This window comes from Antechinus flavipes, chromosome 4, assembly GCF_016432865.1.
Source record: "Antechinus flavipes isolate AdamAnt ecotype Samford, QLD, Australia chromosome 4, AdamAnt_v2, whole genome shotgun sequence".
NCBI classification, from domain to species: Eukaryota; Metazoa; Chordata; class Mammalia; order Dasyuromorphia; family Dasyuridae; genus Antechinus; species Antechinus flavipes.
In genome coordinates this window covers 65,168,708-65,187,987 of record NC_067401.1, presented here as the reverse complement: position 1 = coordinate 65,187,987, position 19,280 = coordinate 65,168,708, and the positions used below count along the sequence as shown (strand labels likewise).

The following is a 19,280-nucleotide window of genomic DNA, read 5'->3' as shown; positions in this document are numbered from 1 at the left end:
AACAAGAGGAGGTATTTTCTATGTGCAAAAACACTGCTAAGTGCTGAACTTACAAATAGAAAAATAAAATAGTTTTTGCTCTCGAGCTCACATTCTAATGGAGAAAGGATATTAGTTAGGTTTTAACTACAAGTCAGAAGGAGAGGACTCAGATTGATCAGGTACAGCAACAAAGATGGTAATGTTTCTTTTAAATGCCATTTTCCACTAAAAATCATTTGAGTGCCAAATGATAGTGCCAAAGACATGGGTGACAATAACTTGCTTTCCTAAGTCTTTAGATGTGGCTGTTGCAACTCAACAATTGCCATGCTAAATTTTCAAAGGAGTTGCTGATCAAGCCAATGGCTGTGGGCATAGGCTAGATGTTTGGCCTTGAGTATTGGGGTCAGGGTCTTAAGACTATCCCCACCTCGCTGAGGGAAAATGGTCAGGGTTATGGTGGCAACCTAACACGTCTGGATCCCATCTCTCTCCCAGGGTGCTTTGCTTTTAACCCAGCCAGCTTGCTTGCCTTGTGAATGGAAATTGGTTTTCAGATGGTGAGAATGGCCAGTCTCTCCTCTACAAGCAAACGAGCTAAGTGTTGGGCCTGAAGTCAATAAGTCCCGAGTTCAAATTTGGCCTCCACTATGATTCTAGGCTAGTCCTGCAGCTTATGCATCAGTTTCCTAGATCAGCTTTATCGCAAGTATTGTACTCAATTCTGGGAACCTCTGTGGGACAATAAAAGTTTTCAGAGAAGGTTAACCTAGATGGTAAAGGGTCTTGAGTCTGGACCACTGTCAGTAAAAAAAATAGCCTGCAGCAGAGAAGGTAAAGGACAATTAATTCTGTTTCCTTCTATTTAAGGAGTTGTAACATAGAGGATTGGACTTATTTTGTGTCAGAGACCAGAACTCGGAGCATTGGCTGAAGTTGTAAAGAGGTAAACTGAAGATAGAACTCTCCAAAAGTGTAATAGGCTACTTTAAGTAGAGGTTTTCTTTTTTCTAGAGATCTGTGGTTATTGTAATGGATTCTTTTCATGATGGGTTAGAATGGATGTTTTTTGAGATTTCTTCCAAGTATTAAATTCTGTGATTGTGTCTCATTTGAGCCATTCATTTGCCATACCCAGAGCCCATATGCATGTTGTTCTGCTGCTCCAGTCCCAAGACCTACTACTCACTGTTCATGGCAGCCAAATATCAACCCAAACCTGTCTTTATGCTAAAAGCCTGTCACTGATTCTTTAGTCAACAATCACAGAGTGCAAGTCTTATTTCCTTGAGCTTTGTATTTTACAGTTAAAAAGTTTCTGGTTTCATAACAGTTAACAGTATACAATTAGTACTGACCAGTTCCCCTTCCCTCCCCCAATTCACAGTTCACAATACATTGAGAAATGACTATCACAAGAATTATGTCATCTTAAACATATACAGAATACATTTTTAATAAGTTATATCTCTAAAGAAAACTAAGCAAACCACATGCCCAGCAACAGAGATTGGATGATTTGCTCAGACCTATGAGAAGAAACATCTATCTAGCTGAATTTGCATTTACCCATAAGTTACTACACATCACATTTAATGATTGAAATTACACAAGAGCATGGAAGCTGAGGTTCATAATAAATACTACTGTCAAAACACAACAAACTTGTACATAAATGATAAGATTTAATGAGTTCCACTGAATGATGACTCTTTAAACAGACTACGGTTGTGTCTTAAGTTCCTTCTTTTTCCGTAGTCAGTCTTTTGTCAGCATAAATGAGAAATATGGTATCCATTTAAAATCCAATGGCAACTCTATATGGCTGATAAAACATTTCCAATGTAACACATAACCCACGTATTGTAGCAAGCCACATAATTAGGGTGTCAGTTTAAATGAGACAGGCCAATTCAGATGGGTGTCACTTGACATGGTATGTGCTCTTGTACTTATAGGTGAGTGGGACTCAGATGGTGATTTTTTCTCTCTAAATCTTTCTCAGAGCATTATCTTTAATTCAAGGCAGAAAAATTCATCCTATACTTGCATAAAAAGACAAGCAATTACAGTGAGTGAAATGCTAGCAATCATTTACTTAGCTTTCTTCTAACAGCTGTCATTTCTTGCCTCCAAAAATGAGAGCGAGAATTTGTCAGAATGATTCATATTCCAGCTGTCCCTCTTGTGTTTTACCCTATAATTGCAGTCAAAGCAATTTTTAACCCAATTTCTTAAGTGAAGGAAAAGTTATAAAACCACTCTGCCTATCTCTATTACTTTCCTGCTTTGTCTGTACCCTCCTGCAAGCCAAGTTATCTTACGCAGTGGTCAAGGTGACACCAATTGATATTAACCTCAGAAGGAATGATGTGGCCTCTAATGAAACTAAGTTTTGTTAGATGAATTTATCTTCACTTTTTATTCATGAGATGGATCCAAATGGTTATCCATTTGTTTTGTCTTTTGAAGGTGCACATCTTTCTATATACATCTGACACTGAATAAAGGAAAGAAGCAACAGAGGCTATTAGGGGCAGGAGCTATCAACACTCGGGGTTTCAGAGTCATCTTCTGGCATAGGAAACAGTTTTAGCATTTCTGCCTCCAGCGGATGCAAATTTCCTGTTATAATTAATGAATGCAAGGGCCCTCCCAGGTCCACAGTACACATTTGCTGTAAGGTGCCAGCAGCAATTTTCTGCTCCTCAGATCCCACCCTGGCCAGGCCCACGCAGATGGTCTCCTCGGTGATAGCTATAAAATAAGAACAAGTATTTCAAACTGAGTCAGAATCTGAATCTCTTCAATAACCTGTCTTTAATAGCTACATCAAAATACCAAAGGTATTTTGTGCACACCTTCCATTTGTGTGTTTTTAATGTTCCCTGAACACATTTTAGCTTCTCCCTCAGTAACACTAAATGCCTCTTCCTGCTCATCTGCCTCAACGCAACTGTGGCTTTCATTAACAATCATGGAAAGGCCCACCCTCCTGCAAAACGCCATTCTTTATCCCTTCTATTTATCAGAACCTCTACCCTCTTTCTTTTGGAAGAATATAAATAACTTAAGGGCGAGGACTGATTAAGTACTTATAAATACTTACTGACCTGACTGAATTAAGAAATTGTAATGATTAAACTATTGATATGCTGGGTAGTTTTGTGCAATTGTAAAAAATTTCTTTTAAAAAGTGCTTTATCATAAAGGATGCATCTGTGGGAGGGAGTAAGTGGTAGAAGGAATATGATAAAGTGATAAGAAATAATATACATAAAATCTATTTATAAAAAATTTAAATATTAGGCAAAGAACTCATAGGAGAGAATGGATAAGGTTAGGTGGCCTGAGGAAGAAAAAAAAAAAAGGCCACCATAGGGATAATGAGCTATACAGCAAAAGAACCCACAGTACAGCATACCCAATAAAAGGAGAGGATGATGTACCTAGAATAGGGTTGCACATTGATTCATTGAATCTCAGAGAAGGAAAAGTTGCTGAATGGAGGTGAGAGTAGGAGGACCTATAACTGACAAGAGGAAGTAGAAGCAAGCCTCCAGGTCTGATATAGAGGGGATACAAAAGACATATGTAGTATTAAAGAGAATGGCCATGAGAGCAACATCAGGGGAATAAATTTGTCAATGAAAAGCAGATGGAAAGAACAAGAAAGAAGTTTTATTATGAATGGCAGTTCACCCCTGCCATATCAATTTAATAAACATTTAAGTGGAAATATGAGGATGAACAATTTAATCTCTACTCTCAAAAAACTACTGCTTCTCAGGCAATATCCTTAAATATAAATCTCCAATCATCTTAATTTTTCTTTAGTAATCATTCTCAGCTTTATATATCAGCTTTATATAAATTTATCTAATTGAAGCTTGGTTTGGCATAATTTCACTCCCTTAAGCTTATTGTTTCTCTATTTTTGCTCTTAAATTTACTTTCTTTTTTTTTTTTTTTGATATTCAATCTATATTTTAAAGAATGGGTAGAGTTTCCATAGGAAAAGATACAACTCCACCAAATTGGACCCAGGTTTGCCTAATTCTAAATCACCTCTTCCTACCTCCTTTTCTTTTCTTTTTTTTTTTTTTTAATTTTTTATTTAATAATTACATTAAATTGACACTCGTTTCTGTTCCGATTTTTTTTTTCCCCTCCACCTCCTCCCCTAGATGGCAAGCAGTCCTTTATATGTTGGATATGTTATTTACTTTCTTTTCTTAAAAAAAAATTCATCTTTTTACTTTTTCAAAACATATGCGTAGTTTTCAACATTCACCTTTGAAAAACCTTGTGTTTCAATTTTTTTTCCCTCCCTCGAAAACAAGTAATCCAATATAGGTTGAACACATGCAGTTCTTCTAAACATATTTCCACCTTTCTCAGGCTATGCAAGAAAGATTAGATCAAAAAGGAAAAAGACGAGAAAGGAAAAAACAAAACAAAAACAAGCTGCGATCCACATTCAGTTTCCACAATCCTGTCTCCAGAAGTGGATGGCTCTTTGGCTCTTTCCTTCACAATTCTATTGGAACTGCCTTGAATCACTCACCTCATTGTTGAAAAGACCCAAGTCCATCACAGTTGATTATCACATAATCTTGTTATTGTTCTATACAATGTTCTCTTAGTCTGCTCATTTCACTTAAGCATCAGTTCTCTCCAGGTTCTTCTAAAATTAACCTTATTATTATTTCTTATAGAACAATAGTACTCCATAACATTCACTTACTATAACTTATTCAGCTATTCCCCAACTGATGGACATCCAGTTTCCAGTTCTTTGCCACTACAAAAAGGGCTGCCACAAACATTTTTGCACATGTGGGTGGTTTTCCTTTTATCTCTTGGGACACAGAACCAGTAGAGGCACTGCTGGATCAAAGGATATACATGGTTCCAAATTGCTTTCCAGACCGGCTGGATCAGTTCACAACTCCATCAACATTACTGTCCCAGTTTTCCTACATCCCCTCCCAACCTTTTTTCATTTCAATTTGGAACTATGCCCAAAGGGCTATCAAACTGTCTATACCCTTTGACCCAGCAATGTTTCTACTGGGCTTATATCCCAAAGAGATCTTAAAGGAGGGAAAGGGACCCACATATACAAAAAGGTTTTTAGCAGCCTTTTTCGTAGTGGCAGGGAACTGGAAATTGAGTGGATGCCCATCAGTTGGAGAATGACTGAATAAGTTTTGGTATATGAATGTGATGTAATATTATTGTTCTATAAGAAACGATCAGCAGGATGATTTCAGCAAGGCCTGGAGAAACTTACATGAGCTGATGCTAAGTGAAATGAGCAGAACCAAGAGATCATTATATACAGCAACAAGAATTTACAATGATCAATTCTGATGGATGTGGCTCTTTTCAACAATGAGATGACTGAGGCCAGTTCCAATGGTCTTGTGATGAGGAGAGCCAGCTATACCCAGAAAGAGAGAGGTCTGTGGGAACTAAATATGAATCACAACATAACGTTCTCACTCTTTTTAATGTTGTTCACTTGCATTGTTTTCATACTCATTTTCTTTTCTTAACTATCTGCTTTTTCTTGTGCAACAAAAGAATTGTATAAATATTTGTATTTGTATTTAATAAGAACCTTTAAACTTAATATAATCAAAATTATCCATTTTGTATTTCTAGTTCTTCTTTGGTCATAACTTCTTTCCTTCTCCACAGATCTGAGAAGTAAACTATCCCTTATTCTAATTTGCTTAAAAGTTCACCCTTTCTGTCTAAATCATGAACCCATTTTGACCTTATCTTGGTATACAGAGTATATAGATATCTTAGTATCTAAGTATATAGATGCCATATTATTTTCCAGTTTCCCTAGCAATTTTTGGCAAATAGTGAGTTCAGAGAGGGAGTCTTTGGATTTATCAAATCCTACATAATTATAGTCAATGAGTTTATGTCTTGTGAATCGAACCTATTCTATTGATCTACCACTATTTTTAGCCAGTATCAGATGGTTTTGATGACTGCTGCTTTATAATATAATTTTAGGTCTAGTACAGCTAGGTCACCTTCCTTTGCTTTTTTTTTTTTTTAATTCCTTTGAAATTTTTGACCTTTTGTTCAAGATCAATTTTGTTACTTTTTTCTAGCCCTAAAGAAATAATATTCTTGGCAGTTTGATTGACATGGCACTGAATAAGTAGATTAATCTAAGTAGAATTTTCATTTTTGTTATATTAACTTGTTCTACCCATAAGCACTTGGTATTCTTCCTACCTATGAGCACTTGATAGTCTTCCAATTGTTTAAATCTAACTTTATTTGTATGGAAAGTTTTTGTACTTATATTCATATAGTTCCTGGCTTTGTGTTGGCCAAAATTTACATTATTTACAGTTATTTTAAATGGAGTTTCTCTTTCTGTCTCTTGCTGTTGGATTTTGGTGATAACATAAAAATGAAGATGATTTATGTGGGTTTATTGCAGGATATAAAATAAACCCACATAAATCATCTTCATTTTTATTTTATATTTATTTTATACCCTGCAACTTTGCTAAAGTTAATTTTTTCTAGTAGTAGTTCAGTTGATTTTCTGGTATTCTCTAAGTACACCACCAAATCATCTGCAAAGAGTAATGGTTTTGTTTCCTCATTATCTGCTCTAGTTCCTTCAATTTCTTTTTCTTCTCTTATTGCTAGTTAACATTTCTAGTATAGTATTGAATAGGAATGGTGATAGGGGGCAACCTTGTTTCACTTCTAATCATATTGCATGTTTCTAGTTTATCCCCATTATATACAATACTTGTTGCAGTCTAAATTTACTTCTTTCATGCTTCAAGGGCTTCCCTTTAGACTGAATATTCCAGGACATTTATCTTTACCCAGTCTATACAAATTACAAAATATATAGATTTAATTACAATTGTTCTCAAGAGTCTGTCTTTCTAGACTGAATGGTATTTGTGTAAATGACATACTTCAACAAATAACTTTCTGAAAGTAATAGTGGCTCAGGCTGACTTGAAAAATCAGATACTTCAAACATGAGACTAGTTAATTTCAGTTCAGAATTAACTACTAAAAGTAATTAATTCAGCATGACTCACTGGTCTTTAAGTTGAAAAAAAGAGATTTTTAAATTTTGTTAGTTAAGGTACAAAATCATCTTCTGATTACCCTACCTTCAGTCCTAACCCAAACTAGGTATAGTAACCAGTGTGAATTAAGCAATTTACTAAATTTGAAGACTGACTTTGCATGGAGTGAACACATTATGTAAATTATGAATACTGGAAACCCCAGCACAATGTTTGCATCATGAGGAACTAGTAATGGGAATATACTTAGCATCACCAGTTACTGAAAAGTTTCTAAATTAATCCCTTTTTGTAAGGGTGTGTCAGGAAATGGTGGTCAAAGTCAGTCAGCCATCTTACAACAGAGGTCACTAAGGGAAGCTCAATACAATGTTACTCCTGACACCAGGTGCTAATAACAAGAAAATAAAGCAAACATAATTTATAAGAACTATTCTTTCACATTGTTCATCCTCCAATATACTGTTTTTGGTGGAATTAGTTTGTAAGATTTGCATTAGTTTATGTATTTTAAGAATAAATTAAAAAGAAATGAAGTGACTGGAGATACCTTTTCTGGGCCTCAGTTTTTTCCTCTCTAAAATGAGGGTGATAAACAAGATGTTCTACAATATTATTTTCCTATAACATTCTAAGTCTCTATGAATACTATGAACAACCCTAAGAGCCAAAGACAGAGGAACAATGAATCTAACTGAAGTAACACTCATAAGACTGAAGTTAATGGGGTCAGTGACTGGGAAGTCCTTCAAGTTGAAGCAGAGGCTGGCTGACAATCTTTCAGGGATATTGGAAGAGGGATTCAAGCTGCATACTAGCTTAAAACCTGTGAAGTCCCTTGTCAGCTTTAAAGAGATCTAAGTAAGCACCTGGTTCCTCTCCGCGAGCTCTCTGGTTTTGAACAATCTCCAGAAGCTGCTGGGCTGCTTGGTTCACAGTCATGAATCGTGGAGGTTCATAGATCTTTCTTCCCCTACAAGTACAAACCAGATTTCACTGTTCTTAACGGTCAAACCACACAATACTTCATTAATGTAATTACTCTCCCACATCTCCCCAAGCACTACCCGGCCCACATGCTATCTGAAGTCTTTTGCAAAACCTGCTCTGGGGACACAGTGAACTGGTGAGAATTTTTCAGTGTTCTTTCTTATGCCTTTCAGTTTTGTCACTGGATCTCAAATTAAGCAGAAAATTCAAAACAATTTTCAAAAAGGTAGATGTAAAGAGCAAAATCATCCAAAATAAGTGGATGAATATACCAAGCTCAGCTTTGCTAAAGATTCTGAGAAACTTAACTAGGACAGCATTGATTTTTGTGATTATTTTAAAAGTCAAAATATTTTCCTCTTTTTTACTATTTTCTTCACTGGGTTAACTTAGGAGTATACTCCTAGATAAAAACAGAGGAGGTCATCTTATTTCAATGAGTAAATTAGTTGGGAAAAACTAAGACCAATGATTAGAAAATATTTTCCTAAATAGTTTTTAACTAATGAATAATCAAGTCCATTTTTTTCTTAACCAATTTCAATGCTTAAGTCCTTTTACATAAATAATGCAGAATAGAAATATGAAGATTCAAAAGACACATTCACATTTTCAAAGCAATAACTCACCTTATTAGATTTTCCAATGATCGTTCCCTTATTTGGAGGTCTGTAGAAAGGGGGGGGGGGGAGACAAGTTTAATTATGTATTTTATTCAAACATTATTAAACTCAGTTAATGGTCACTTGATTTTTAGGGTCCTACAGAGTCCAATTTTGCATAATAATATGGTTAAATAATAAAGAATGTTCATAGAAGACCTTACACACTTGCAAATTTGCAACCTCTAAAGGGAAGTTGCATGTTTTGCAGGCAAACATGTAAATGAAAAGTTGTTCAAAAGTCACCAAATGTGACGGCACAACAATTTTAAGCTAAAGATGAAAACAAATTGTGACTGGGACTGACTTTTGAAATAGAAAATTCCTTTCCTCTGCATTCTGAAGTGAATTAAACTTAACATATTGATCTGCCCTTTACGAACAGTGAATCTAAATTACTGTATTCACATGGCTGGGAATTCAACAGACCTAAATATAACCTTTTCTCAAAGATTCTAATACATGTCTGCCATATACATAACCTAAAAAAATAGTTAAGAATTGTGCAAAGGTTTCTCCAGTCTCCAGAATTTCAGCATCAACAAATTCAAAATGATATAAAAAGCCTAAGACACTTAGCTGTGTCTAATGAATGGAAGGATATAACTAATAGTAGAATTCAAACTATCACTTATCATAAACTTATCATGAAGGCAGCCTTTCACGGTTCTAACTTGCTTTCTTATAGAAGTTTTACAGAAGCAATCAGATACAATACAAAAACCTAAAATACAGTTAACATATAAACATTTAAGTTTTATTCATTGACTTGTCAGCTAAACTATTTGGTCAAAAGGGAAAAAAGGCAGACTCATTTTTTACCCTCAAAAGAACCCAACATGAAGGATGAGCTGCTTCTTATATGCATTTCAGTGAAAATTTGCTTTCACTAAAATAAATGAAATAAAAGTTAAATGAGAGATTTTTCTGTGTCGTCTAAATCAGAAATCAAAATCTTTCCATAAAAAAAATAAGTTAGCATAAACAGACACACAGAAAATTCATTTTAAGTAATAATTTTTAAGAAGCTTAGAAAACGCAGGGTGAAAGTTACTGAAGTTCCAAGTTCTACTTGTATGGTACACTTAGTATACTTATCTTCACTAAGTGGAATTCAATTAAAAAATAAATTCACAAAGCTTTTCATAACAATCAAGCAACAAAGGGTTTGAAATGGCCATTATAAAGTATTTTAATACAGTAATAGAGTTACTCTTTACACATTCTACATGAAACTGGAATCATATTGCACTTGTACCCAGGAATCACATAGTGCTTTTACCATATTTTTAAATGTAATATGCTACTTGGCTTTAACCTACTCCTAGCCTTATTTAATATTGTTTCCAATTATACATTTTATACTTCAACCACGCTTGACAATTAGGGATAGTCCTTAGTAACTATGAAAACATACTTCTTTCCCTTTTCAAGTTCCCATTATATTTTTGTATATCCTGGATCCAGAGAGACAGATCTATTTCATTTTTCATCTCTGTATTCTCAGTGGCTTGTAATCACTCAACAAGCATTTATTAAGGGCTAGACAATTATCAGGCACTGGGGAAATACACAACAAAAACAAAAAGTCCCTACCCTCTGGGAGTTACATTTGATGAGGAAGGACTACATTTATTACCTAAATAAACATGCATTAAATAAATTCAAGGAAAAAAATGAAGAAAGGCAAGAGGGATCAGGAAGGGCTTTGGGTAGGAATCACTTTTCAAAGGAGACAAAGAAATCTAAAAAGAGGAAGTGCATTCTAGGCATGGGTGATGAGTGAAATAGACAGGTGAAGCTTTCTCAAGAAGTTTATGAGACTAGGCCTAAGTCATATGAGTCTTATTCCCAGAGCTGGAAGATCAGGTCTTGGGCCCCAGGTTGCAGGAAGTCACATGATTCTAGGCCTAGCGGTCCCTAAAGGTCAGACTCTAAGTCAGGTACAGGAAGTGACATGACCCATAGTTAACAAACAACCTTAGTGACTACTGATCAAGGATGGTCACTTCCTTTTAGTCTATCCAACGAAAGGGCTTAGGTTTGTTATTTAATCCCTTTCCTATTTCTGGTTTGTTAGGTCCCTGAGCATGTATTGGGAGCTGAGATGTCTTCCAGGTGTGTTTGGGCCTCTCTCTGCAAAGACTAAATAAATGCTTTTTCTTTGTACCTGAAGATGTCTCTGATTAGTTAATTTGGGAAAGGAGATCTAGCACTCATCCCACACAATGGGACAAAGATGTTAAGTAGAATATGGGGTAAACATTTTGAGGAAGAGAAGAGGGCAAGTGTAGCTGGGCCAGAGTGTGGGAAGAGAAAATGTTCTGAATATAGTAAGGAACTGTTATGGCTTTTTAAGTTAAAAAAAAAAAAATGATGCTATTCTGTAAGCTTAGGTAAATAGAGATAAATGACAAAAAATTCTCTTAAGTTGGTATGTTCAACAAAATATAAAACTGATGTAAATTAAAGAGTGTCCTCTTCAGGGAGCTGATCCATTAAAAAAGGAAATAGCAAAATCAGTTTAAGATCTTTGCCATGGACAGTCCCAGAATGATAAAAGAGATAACAATGGAAGAGAAGCCCCTCGGGTCAAAAGGTATCCAATATACTACTGGAGAAGAGCAGAAGACAATTGCAAAGTAGTTCCAGTACTAATGAGGCAGATGGGCCAAGCCAAAAGGAAGCTTAGCTGTGTATGAATATGCCAAGAGGAAAATCTAATGCTGCAAAGATCAGTATTGTAAAGGAATCTGGAACATAAGATTTGTGAACTGAAGCAAGTTGGACGGAGTCAAACAAGAGATGGAAAGATTATATCACCATAGCCTTAGCTTACCTAAGCCTAGAGAATAGCATAATTTTCCATTATGAAAAAAACAAAAAAAAGCTACTATACCAAAATGGCTGTCTCAAGAGGTCTTACAAATAGCTGAGGAAAGAAGAGAAACAAAAGGGAAAGGAGAAAGGAAAAGATACAGCCAACTGAATGCAGAATTCCAGAATAGCAAGGAGAGGTTTTCTCAAATGAGCAGTGAAAAGAAATAGAAGAGAAAAAAATGGAAAAGACAGATCTCTTCAAAGAAAATTAGAGATATGGCAAAGTTTCATGTAAAAATGGGCATGATAAAAATTATAAAAGAAATTAAATGGAAAGGATTTAAGAGAACTGGAAGAAATTAAGAACTGACAAGAATACACAAAATAACTATACAAAGAACATTTTAACTTGTGGTACTGAATTAGAGCCAGATATCTGGAGAATGAAGTCAAGTGGGCTTTAAGAAGCACTGCTACCAGTAAAGTTAGTTGAGGTGAAGAATTCCAACTGAGTTATTTAAAACCCTAAAAGATGATGCTGTTAAGGTGCTGCATTCTAATACACACCAGCAAATTTGGCATAAAACTCAACAGTGGTCACTGGATTGGAAATGACCAGTTTATGTCCCAATCTAAAAGAAGATTAATGCCAAAGAATGTGCACCAAATAATTACAAGTCAGCAAGGTTGGGCTTAAAATCCTGCAAGCCAGGCTTCAACAATAAGTGAACCAAGAATTACAAGAAAAACAGGCTAATTTTCAAAAAGGCAAACAACTAGAAACCAAATTGCCAACATTTGCTGGCTTATGGAGAAAGCAAAGGAGTTCCAAAAAAGTGTCTACTTCAGCTTCACTGACTACACAAAAGCCTTTTATTAAGTGTATTACAACACAATATAGCATGTCCTCAGAGAGATGGGAGGATCATCAGATCATCTTACTTGTCTCTAGAGGAACCTGTATTTGAGCCAAGAAATAACAGTTAAAATTGAGCATGGATCTGATTGGCGTAAAATTGGAAAAGGAGTATGATAAGACTACATATTGTCACTCTTATTAACTTAACTTACAAAGATAAGTACATCACGCTAAATGCCAGACTGGATGAATCAAAAGCTGGAATTAAAGTTGTTGGGAGAAATCTCAGATCTGCAGACCATACAAATCTGAAAGTGAAGTGGAATTTTAAAAAAGCCTCTTGAGAGTTAAAGAGGAGAGTATAAAAGCTGGCTTGAAGATTAACATCAAAAAAATCTAAGATCTTGGCAACTGGTCCCATCACTTCCTGGCAAACAAAAACAGAAGAAATGGGAGCAATATCAGCTTTTATATTCTAAACTTCAAAGATCACTGCAGTTAGCAATTACAGCCATGAAATTAAAGGATGCTTGCTCCTTGGAAAAAAAGCTATGGCAAATCTGGACAGCATACCAAAAAGCAGAGATATTAACTTATGACAAAGGTCTATATAGACAAAGCCATAATTTTTACAGTAGCAATGTATGGGAGAGTTGAAGTATAAGGAAAGCTAAGAGCCACAGAATCAATGCTCTTGAATTATGGTACTGGAGTAGACTTTTGAGAGTCCTTGGACAGCAAGGAATTCAATCAATCAATATTTAATGAAATTAATTCAGGCACTGGAATGACAAAGACTGAAACTTAAATACTTTGGCCACATAATGAGCAGACTGGAATCCTTGGAAAACCCCGAGTTAGGAAATACTGAAAGCAAAAGGAAAAGGCAACAGCAGAGGATGAGATAGATAGATAGTGTCATGGAAAGAAAGAACATGCACTTGAATAGATTTCATGAGATAAGTGGAGGACAGAAAGATCTTGTATGCTATGGTCCATGGGGTCACTAAGAGTTGGACACAAGATAATAATGATCAAGATTCCTCTCCACTAAATTTGTTTCCTTTTTAAAAATCACACGAGTTAGCACTGAACCCTCAATTTAAGCAACACTATTTTATTTTTGTTCCTTACATAGGAACATGAGCGCGCGCACACCCACACACACCCACCCCACAGGAGTTTCTGTCTTTATGTGCTCATTTTCCTCCTTTCATTGCGATTATCTGGGACTACAGCTAAACCCCATCCCCAATTGTCACATAATTTCTCATTCCTGTTCCTTCATATGTGCTTCTGAACAAAGGTGGAGAAAAATCACATAGCTGTTTTGACTAGGCCCACCACAAATTTGTGTTACACAATTTCAGCTGGGCCTCACTGTTGTTAAGTAATTTTACCGCCTCCCTTATCAATTAATTATTCTCACTGAATAGTATCTCTTCTAACTTTTCATCCTTCCTCAAAGCTCCCATGGTTCCCCTTACACCCTGCTCTGGCCCAGCTCATATTTTACAGAAAAAAATTGATGCCATTTGACTTGAGCTTCCTCTGCTCCCTTCTTTTTCCTTTTATATCCTTCAGATGCCTTCTATCCAAAGAGGATATAAAAGAGGTAAAAGTACCCACATGTGTAAAAATATTTGTAGCAAGAAGTTGGAAACTGGATGCCATCAGTTGGGGAATGGCTGAATAAGTTATGGTACATGAAGGTAATGGAATATTATTGTTCTATAATAAACGATGAGCAGACTGATTTTGGAAATGCACAGAACCAGGAGAACATTGTACATCATCATAGAAAGATTGTGCTCTTCTCAGGAACACAGTGATCCAAAACAATTCTAACACACTTGGTAGAGAAAATGCTATCTGCATACAGAGAGACAACTACAGAGACTGAATGCAGATTGAACCACACTATTTTCACCTTTTTTTCTGCTTTTCTTTTTCTTTCTCATGGTTTTCCCCTTTTGTTCTGAAAAAAATTTGGAATTCAAAATTTTACAAAAATGAATGTTGAAGACTACCAATGTAATTAGAAAAAATACAATATTACTGAGGAAAAAAAAGTGGACTTACTTATATTTGCAAAGTTAACTTCTCTACCCATATAAGCGATCCCATTCCATCTTGCTTCCTGTTATTCCAGATCGCCCTGTTATTCCAACTTTTTCACTTATATTTTCAAATATACCCATCTTGTCTTAATCTCTGCTGATCTACAATCTTTTACTTCTTTTCAGATATTTCAAACTGTGTGTGTCCACTAAACATCTTCCATAACCAAAACTCTTTTCCCCTAAACCCTTTAACCTCCCAACTTCTCAATTATTAGGTAACACCATTCACAAATTTTCAAACTAGATGTAATCTGTATACTCTTACTCTCCCTCACTCCTCATATCCAATCTATTGTGAAAATTTGTTAATTTCACTTCTTAAACAAAACAAATAAAAAATGTTAATATGTTATACTTTCATGCAGTCAGTCTTCATAGTTCTCTCTCTGGATTCATATAGCATTTTCCACCCCAAGACTACTGAATTGTCTTGAATCACCACATTGCTGAAAAGAGCGAAGTACACTAATAGCTGATCACTTCATATAATCTTGCTATATAACTATGTACAATGTTCTCCAGGTTCTGCTCACTTCACTCATTATCAGTTCATCTAAGTCTTGAAGCTTCCATCTTTTACCTGTCTTACCTCAAATCCTTGCAATTTGGCTTTTGACTCCGATATTATGAACCTGCTTTCATAAAGATCACCTAAGTCTGTTCAACTGCTAAATAATTGTTGATTCCAAATTCATAAGCTCTCTGCAACATCTGACACTGCTGATTATTCTCTAATTCCTAGAAACTCTTCTCCATGTACTATGATGCTGTCTTCTGATTTCATTCTTCCTATTTGCTCATTCCTTTGATGAATTGGTTGATCCCTAATTCCTATACCTTAAATATAGGCAAAAAAGCCTGACTTTAAAAAAAGATAAAAATTCTTACCCAGTAAGCATAGCGTGTGCAAGCCATTTTGTCTGTTTGTCTTCACTCTGTCAAAGAAGCTTTCTGGTTTCCAAGTCCTTGTCCAAAAAACAATGGAAGCCACTTCTCCAAAATTATATAACTACAAAAGAAACAAAAGAATGACATGCAATATGCCCTGTTACTCCCAGTAGGGACTGTTGGAAATTTACTTTTAATAAAGGAAAGAGACACAAATATCACCTCTTATCTATATTCTCTGTCTGTCATAGCTGTCACAGAATCCAAGTTTTTTTGAGGTCCAGAGAAGTTTCACTTTTGCCTTTATATTCCCCTCACTTAGCAAGTGTCCGACATACTTTATATATATATATCTTAATAAATTTCTACTGATTGAGTTTAGATTTTTCATGGGAACAACTAAATATATATATTATAATTAATTAACAACTAAAGAAACTTTTATTTATTAATTAATTATAATATATATAATAATAATATAATTATTAATTCATTAATAATTAAATTTATTAATTTCCAGTTAGGAAATGTCTGGTACATTTGAATCTGGGGGTAGGAAGGATTAATTCCTTCTTTTTTCAAATTTTTAATCAGAGTATGTATGTATGTTTGTGTGTGTGTGTGTGTGTGTGCGTGCACACATGGTGTGTGCAGTATTGGGGGGGAGGAGAGAAGTATAACCAATTGCGTGGGACTTCTGAATCAAAAGACTGAGAAGACAAATACAGATCTAAGACACTGAGCTTTAAAATATACTGTCACTATAATAAGGGCAATTCCAGAGCATTTCATTACATCCTTGCTTCTTCTTTGTCTATATCTACAAGGAGGTCTCATGGTTGAAATTGATGTTTTGATTTGTTTCCTGCTGATCCATGTTTTCTACAAGTCTTTTGGAAAGTTATAAATCCACTGTATTATCAGAAATGTTGAGTAGGAATGAGATTGGACACATGCATAACATGAAAACTTAAAAAGGATTATAGATTGTTGGTTTTTATATTGGACAGTTTATTTTTCATGTTATTTTGTTAATGAGGAGGCAAAAGTATAAACTTCAGCCTTATCTGTAATATTCTTTTTGCTGGTGCCAAGATGACCTTAATAGACCATGATGCAATCTGAATACCGAAATCTGTACTATTTAACTAGGAACCAAAAGACCTGCATTCTAATATTAGATTTACTGGTGAATTTGTATGAGCTCTGGAAAGTTACTTAGACATTACATATCTTTAGATAATACAAAAACTATTCTCTTTAATATTTAGAACACATTCAACAAAAATTTTAGGTTATTATTTCAATGTTTCAGGTCATTAAAAAAAACATTCTCACTGTCTTAATGACAAACATAATAAGGAAATAATTATTTAATCACTAGGACAAAGTAAGGCATTCATATTACTATCCATTTTAATAATAGCATTTGTTTTATTGTAAAACAAAAGGTACATCTTAAGAGAAGAAATGTAGAAAAAGCAGGTGGTGGGGAATAAATACTAACAAAAGAAGCATAATTATCCACAGTACTGAAGTTTTACTTTATAACATATGGAAAAGTATAATAAGAAGATAAGGTAGCTAAACCGTCTACAGGAAAGTCAGATTGTTTAAAATTATCTCTAATGCTTGATTAGGTATTCTTTAGGAACTACAGAACTAAGAATACTTCGGTTTAGTAAGACTTTTGAGAATAATGGACATTATTCTTAGTTTTGGCCACTTACAATGTCAAAATCTAATTCATTAATCGTGACATACCTCTTCTAGTATACTAGAACTTCTCTGACACAGATGCACCTTAATAATTGCATCATAGCTATAAGCCAAATGCTTTCCTCTTGGATTGAGCTCAAAGACCACTGTAAAATGGGACTTTCTGAAGTACCATCTCCCTGATATGTTCCATTATTCAATACAGCAGCGATTTTTATTTTTGGAGGCATCTCTAATCAAATTTCAAAATGGCATTTTTTTCTCTGTCTAAACTTACTATGGCACTATCAGAATAACAACTTTTTTTTTTTTGGGGGGGGGGGGAATAATTAATGATCAGGTACAATAAATTAAGTTTATGTATTACATTTTTTAAACGAGAGTTCTTAACCTTTTTTGTGCAAAATCCCTTTGGCAATCTGGTGAAGTCTATGGACCCCTTCTCAGAATTATGACTGTTAAATGTATAAACTAAATAGGATTATAAATATTTATCAAAATATTTTTAAAAAATTCATAGACCCCAAGTAAAGAATGCCTGTTTCAGACAATGAAAGTGAAGCATTCAAATATACAATATAATATGCAATATTTCTATTAAACAAAATGCCTGAAAATGAAGCACTTTTTCTGGGAATCAAATTTTTAAAGAAAAGCAAAGCTGATAATCCATTTATCCATAAAAAGTTACAGCATTTAAAAAAGTATACTATGAACTAAATCTGATTAAAATAGGATTGTACATTGAGGAGATATATTTCTTTGTGAAATCTAAGCCCTGGAAGTCAGAGGCATTAGTCAAGAATGCATTGATTAAGGACCAAAGATTTAAAAAAAAAAAAAAAAACTTCCTATTATAGTGACAATATTAAATTTTAAGGCTCCTATCCATAGAGCGTGATTCAAAAGTCCCATACGGTTTATTTTTGGGGATACAGCAAATGGCCTATGTGAGATTTTTCTCTCCTCTCATTTACTTTCCTTATATGGTTTAACTTCTTACCTTCCATTTCGAATGTCTTGCCTTGCTCTCCTAACTAACTTAACATATACCATTTCCAGTCTCCAGTTTAAAAAAAAAAAAATACTTTTTTAGCACTAAAACTATTTCTCCACTTGGTTATATATCTTCTAACCCTGATTGGAATAATAATAATTGGAATAATAAAAAATTATAATCTTGAGGTCAGAAACTGTGAATGCTACAAGGATAGATCGCCCAGCATTTGCTATGATAAATATTTATTGATTTGACAATCAATTATTGATTGATTAATGAATGGTGAAAAGATGATAGTTGATAAAATTATCATTCTAAAGGCTTTGAGAAGAATGGGAATTTTGGTAGCAATCAAATTTTAAAAGAGATTTCCAAGCTTTTGTGTCTCATCATTCCAAGAAAAGTAATTAGCATAGTTTTGTAAAAGTATCCATGTTAACAATATCTGTATATATAAACAGAAGTTGCCATCATAGGCTTTGGTCATTAAGTCCCACAACATGTCTAATATCAATAAACACCCTAGTTCACATCAGTTAAATGTCATATTAAATCAGGGAGGCAGCTTGCCAAGAAAGTCACCACAAAACCACACAATCAAGAATTACTAATTTTCTCTTTCTGTACCTACTACTCTAGGGGTTCTTTCAGAACTGGCAACATGTGTTTCATATATTGTAGCACTAATTTTTGCTGAACAAGTTAAGAGTGTAACTATGTGTTAAAAATATACAATTATACTAAACACTGAAGTTGTTAAAAGAGGTAAAGGAGCAAAAGACTTTTCCTATAAGTTAATCAAATGAAAAATAGAGTTCATTAACTTTTACTAACAAGACAGAGTCTGAAATATTTGATAATGATGTTATTTCCTTTAGGAAGGTCAATTATTTACAATTTTTTTTTTTTATTTCTACCTACCCAGCAAAACTGAGTATAATCCTTCAGGGGAAAAGGTGGTCACATTCAATGAAACAAAGGATTTTCAAGCATTTGTAATGAAAAGACCACAAATGAATGGAAAATGTGATTTTCAAATACAGGACTCTGGAGGAGTATTAGGAAGGAAGTTTATCTGTTTACATTTCTATAGGGAAGGAAGCTATTTGTAACTCATTAGAATGTTCTCATTATTATGGCAGGAGC

The 19,280-nt window shown here is 34.6% G+C and overlaps 1 protein-coding gene across 2 annotated transcripts in view; it reads right to left on the bottom strand.

The window, feature by feature from the left end:
• Nucleotides 1-1,261: 1,261 nt before the first annotated feature.
• Nucleotides 1,262-19,280, bottom strand: part of DPH5 (diphthamide biosynthesis 5) — a 42,908-nt gene continuing 24,889 nt past the window's right edge. For both annotated transcript variants that reach the window (XM_051993231.1, XM_051993232.1), the window contains exons 5-8: nt 15,416-15,536; nt 8,693-8,732; nt 7,943-8,046; nt 1,262-2,739 (exon numbers count right to left, since the gene is read on the bottom strand). In XM_051993231.1, the coding sequence (XP_051849191.1) occupies nt 2,513-2,739; nt 7,943-8,046; nt 8,693-8,732; nt 15,416-15,536 (492 nt within the window). In that variant the 3' untranslated portion in view covers nt 1,262-2,512. The remainder of the gene's footprint in view (nt 2,740-7,942; nt 8,047-8,692; nt 8,733-15,415; nt 15,537-19,280) is intronic.